Source organism: Austrofundulus limnaeus, unplaced genomic scaffold (genome assembly GCF_001266775.1).
Source record: "Austrofundulus limnaeus strain Quisiro unplaced genomic scaffold, Austrofundulus_limnaeus-1.0 Scaffold11, whole genome shotgun sequence".
NCBI lineage: Eukaryota > Metazoa > Chordata > Actinopteri > Cyprinodontiformes > Rivulidae > Austrofundulus > Austrofundulus limnaeus.
Window position 1 is genome coordinate 4,618,596 of NW_013952413.1, and position 4,010 is coordinate 4,622,605.

At 38.6% G+C, this 4,010-nt stretch overlaps 1 protein-coding gene across 2 annotated transcripts in view; it reads left to right on the top strand.

Moving 5' to 3' along the window:
• Positions 1 to 3,100, top strand: part of LOC106513225 (protein FAM107B) — a 3,670-nt gene extending 570 nt beyond the window's left edge. Inside the window, exons 2-5 of one of the 2 annotated variants that reach the window (XM_014001943.1) lie at positions 744 to 777; positions 872 to 1,079; positions 1,597 to 1,735; positions 2,877 to 3,100. In XM_014001943.1, the coding sequence (XP_013857397.1) occupies positions 744 to 777; positions 872 to 1,079; positions 1,597 to 1,735; positions 2,877 to 2,978 (483 nt within the window). In that variant the 3' untranslated portion in view covers positions 2,979 to 3,100. The remainder of the gene's footprint in view (positions 1 to 743; positions 778 to 871; positions 1,080 to 1,596; positions 1,736 to 2,876) is intronic. The other variant, XM_014001944.1, reaches the window with a different exon arrangement.
• The last annotated feature ends 910 nt before the right edge of the window (positions 3,101 to 4,010 follow it).

Consider the following 4,010-nt stretch of genomic DNA (forward strand, 5'->3'; position numbering starts at 1 on the left):
TTATTTAAGTGTATTTTTTTACTTTGTGAAAATATTCAACATGGCTTCAATAAAACTTAAAAAAGTATTTCTGTGTAAAGTGGGTTTTTAATTACGAACAACACCCTGAGAGGAAAAAAAAATAAAAGTTTGTTGATTAAGAATAAATCTCAATCAAAAACCTGTCCAGACCAACAACGTCCGAGCATTCCCCCCTCCACCTATGGAGAGCCGTTTTAGCTAATAGACAAACATTCAAGGTTTATTTGTTTTTTTTCCTTCCTGTCCGGCAATGTGAAACTTAGAATTGATGTCTGAGTGTCCAAACAAAGCCCAACTGTTTTATTTTCACAAATGCAGCAAAATGGCATTTCACCATGATGCTCCACTTGATTTATATTTAAACCTTTATTATAAATTCTTTTGGGATTAATTTATTATAATGGACACAGAGATGAAAAAAGAAAACAAAGAAGAGGAAAAGAGGAAAAGTGACGAAAGTGAAGGTTTTAATTTGCCAAGTATTACATTTTAAAATTAGTTAAAACTGAAAAAGGGGTCATTAATTATTTATGTGTTGAATATAAAACCTTAAAAACCAAGGTTTATTCATTTTAGGTTTAATTTCTGTTTATATTGCATATTCCAAAAAAATCTTGATTTTGTAGAGATTCTTTAATAAATTAGGAGATTGTTTTTGTAAATTTGTGTTTTTGTAAATTTGCCCTAACGTTGCCCTGACTGACTTCTGTTTTATTATTCAGATATCACAAAAAATGGGCATCAAAAACAAAACGGGTAAGAGTAAATCAGAAAATAGTCCAGGTCATTTTATTTTGCTGATGTAAAATTACGTCTCAGTATGTCTGATCCAATAGTTGTAATTCTGCAGCCTTCACCGTCCGTCTGGCTGAACACCCTGACTTGTCCTTGTGCGTTCAAGACAGAACTCACTGCTGGATGAACTCGCCTCGGCAGGTGACTGAAAATCAACAACAGGAGGAAGATGACCTCATCAAACCACAAAAGCTGATAAACCCCCTGCTGGCGTCGCTCCAGCACAGAGCTCTTCATCAGGAGCTGCTATTCTGCCACAGACGGTGAGAAAATGTTTTTTGCCAACAATCTGCAGCAGGTRAGCTGCACCAGGTGCAAACATTCCTCACAGAAAGGCGTAGTCCCTGTAAATKTTGACTTATTTTTAGCATTTCTTTCAGAACCATGATATTAATGTAATTCGGCTGGTTTTATTGCCTATTATAGTAGCTTGGTTACTCAAAACCTTCAGGTATTTTGTATTTTTAGGGCTTGTTGTAAAAATGGGTTATAATGGCAGCCATAAAGCAGTGACAGCTCCAGTCCCCCCCTTCCTTCAGTTAGTGAATCCTCTTAGGCCTCCCCAGTCCAGCCGATCCAGACCACAGATAAACACAATATGTTCAGCTTTTACTGAGTCAAAATCCTCCTAAACATTCCCAACCTGCCAGCAGAAGTCTTAATGTTAACCATTATAAGTCACTTTCATGTGACCTAAGCTTTGTGGATTTTTATTTTTCCTCTGTTCTTCATCGTAATCCGGACATCCTAACCTTCATCAATATTTCATCATGTCCTCAGAGGTGTGCTGCCAAGAAGAAAGCCAGAGTTGCAATGTGTGCTCGAAAACAAAAGGAGGGAGCAGCTGAAGAAAAGGGAGCTCCAGCCTGCCTCTGACTTGGAGATGAAACTTCACAGAAGACAGCAGAAAATACAACTTGTAGGTTTACAAGTTAAGAAACTTGGTTAACTTGTGAGATACCTTCAAGGCATAGTTCACATGAAATAAGGCTTTTGTGAAAAGGTACAACTAATATCTTACCTGTGGTAGATCGTTATTTCAGTAACTTTCATTTGAACAGTTTATTCTTTTTATTCATTTCCAAATAGAAATCACCCAGGCTGTGCCAGCTGCAACTAGCTGCTGCTGCTTMTTTTTGCACTTTAAAATAACAATAGAATTCCATGAAAATGACTGTAATGCAGCTATTCAGGTTTATAGAACAGCATTTGGATCAATTGCTTATTTTTGTTGAGAGTAGAGTTGTTGTGAAATGGAAACAATACACTTTGTTCTTGTTCTGACAAGCCGTTCGTCTATCAGTCCAGTCAGAATCAAACTATTTGGTTGAACTGTGTTTGTTCAAAGAAGACATATCAACTGTTTAGACATATGCTTTAAATCCTTTTTCACATTTAAATCATTCAGTTGGGGTCTATATAAAGTAGAACTTATTGCTTTGGTCTGAATTCCTCCTTATTATAACTCCACAAGCCCCTCTTTCACCTCTTTTCTGAGGTGTGTCAGATCAACTCGTTTTAAGGCTGTCTCTTTAAATACAAATGAGGCACTTCACACACCCCTGCCCCAGCTTCTAAAGCAGTACATAGTAGCACATTGGTGTTTTATTTACAAGTTGATTAAAAGTTGTCAACAACAGAAAACTTGTCCATCCAGCCTTACATGTTGGAGCCAGAGTCTGACCCAGAGCCACAGGAGAATGAAGACTAAATATTGTTTGGTAAGTTCAGACCTTATTTAGATGTTCCGTCACAAAAACCGTGACCTAATAGTTCAGAAAACACCAGAGAGAATAGAGAAAACTGAACAGGTTGAAAAATACAACCCAAAACAGAATATAAAGATATCTACGCAGCACCAGGAGAGACTAAATTCAACTTTTCTGCGGTCCCAGAGACTCCAAGTACACAACAAAATTTACAAGGTGGATTTTACACGATATGTCCCCTTTAATCAAATCTTTTAGCCCCTAAATAAGTTGGTTCTTCTGGAGCTGTTTGTGTGATTGGCATTTAAATCTATGAAGTAAAATTTACTTTTTTATTGCTATGTTTTCCAGTATGAGCTGGAAGAGAAGAAGTGGAGGGAAAGTCTGCAGAATGTACCAGAGTTTGTTCGAGTGAGACAAACCCTGAAGCACATCCCCAATTTCTCCAGATGAGTGCCAGAGCCAGAAGCAAACCAACATGGGAACATCATTGTGCTTGTGTTAGTGAAGAACAGCAGTACTACTGACAAGAAACTGTGTAATTTTCAAATTAAATTGATTTTTTTAATACTGTATTTGACTGCTTCAGTTTTTACCATGTTATTAATGTCATTCTCTCATCAAAAATACACTCAGAGTGTTGCTTTGACTTGTTCATACATGTTTTAGAAATCCTTGAATTTCCCGTAGCCACGTAGAGCTGCCTGAAGACTTGCTGGTACAAAGCTCCGCCTTTTTGTACCAAGCTCCTCCCTGGAGCTCAGTCTGCAGCCCAGCTCCTGCCCCACAGAGCAGACCTCCCCTGAAGGATTGTTTGAAAATGTGCTGAGGTGGGAGTGTCAAGAGACAGGCCAATTTCAAGCCATTTAGAGAGGCTATTATGCGAAATCAATGTATTTTTGAAATGTCCTGATGCATCTCAGTAATCCAGGTAAAAAATCAAAAAGAAAAAAATTGTATAGGTCTTCTGGACGGGTTCTTCTCTAATGAAACRTTTCGTCTCTCCTCCAAGAGACTTCTTCAGTCTGAGAGTTTCAGGCAAAATTCAGGCTTTTAAGTCCTGCTTCCATGTGACTGATACTCACATCACATGGCTATCGTTGACACCTAATTAACAACTATTGTTAACAGGGGGTGGAGTGATACTGGCAATAGCCGTACTGCAGGAGGGGGACAACTGAAAACGGAGGTCTCCACCTCTGTTTAATGATGGACGGTCTTTCTTCACAAAAATGGCTTCTTTTACTCCTCTCTCAAACCAACGTTCCTCTCTATCAAGAATGAGAACATCCTCATCTCTGAAAGAGTGACCGCTGGCCTGTAAATGAGTGAAAACTGCAGAGTTCTGGCCATTAGATGTAGCTCGTCTGTGTTGGGACATTCTTTTGAACAGTGGTTGCTTTGTTTCCCCGATGTATAACTGGTCGCAGTCCTCCTGGCACTTAACAGCATATACAACATTGCTCTGTTTGTGCTGGGGGAACC